The sequence below is a fragment of the Sinocyclocheilus grahami genome, unplaced genomic scaffold, assembly GCF_001515645.1.
Source record: "Sinocyclocheilus grahami isolate Dianchi unplaced genomic scaffold, SAMN03320097.WGS_v1.1 scaffold1623.1, whole genome shotgun sequence".
NCBI lineage: Eukaryota > Metazoa > Chordata > Actinopteri > Cypriniformes > Cyprinidae > Sinocyclocheilus > Sinocyclocheilus grahami.
Window position 1 is genome coordinate 19114 of NW_015506802.1, and position 575 is coordinate 19688.

Sequence of the window (575 nt, forward strand, 5' to 3'; positions counted from 1 at the left end):
AGATAAACATTCTGAAGACAGAGTAATGATCAAGACCATAATACAATGTAATAAGAATGGGATATTAGTAGACCAGATCAAACAAGTGTGTTTTTAAAAGTTGATTTATTATTTATATGTCTATATAGATGTTATTATTATTACTATTTCAGTTTTAGTTATTTTAGTACATCAAATTAAACTAATTAAAATGAGAAATGTTGCCTTGGCAACTAGTAGAAATTTTTCTACATTTATTTTATTTCAAGTTACACTAATGTTTTTAATGGTTTTAATTTTAATGTTGATGAACTATAATAACCCTGATCTTCCATGTAATAGACTGTGAAGCCGATATGGCAATGCATTTAAATACAACAACATCAAGTAAATATTTTGTGTCTGAAGAGTCTGGCTGACAAAATGAGTTTGGAAACCTTTGTCTCAAAGGGATACTGATTTTTGCGCAGCTGTAATGTTTGCGCTCCTAACCCGACTCTCCGCTCTTCCTCTCATCAGCTGCAGGAGAAGTGCGGAGAGCTGGCGTCTGCGCAGGAGCACAGGGATCAGTGTCTGGCTCACCTGCAGCAGTACAC

General features: G+C 34.6%; 1 protein-coding gene across 1 annotated transcript in view; it reads left to right on the top strand.

Annotated features, from left to right (window-relative positions):
• Window positions 1–575, top strand: part of LOC107571631 (golgin subfamily A member 2) — a 29437-nt gene that overhangs the window by 19107 nt on the left and 9755 nt on the right. The window contains exon 6 of the mRNA XM_016257963.1: window positions 499–555. Coding sequence (XP_016113449.1) covers window positions 499–555 — 57 coding nt within the window. The remainder of the gene's footprint in view (window positions 1–498; window positions 556–575) is intronic.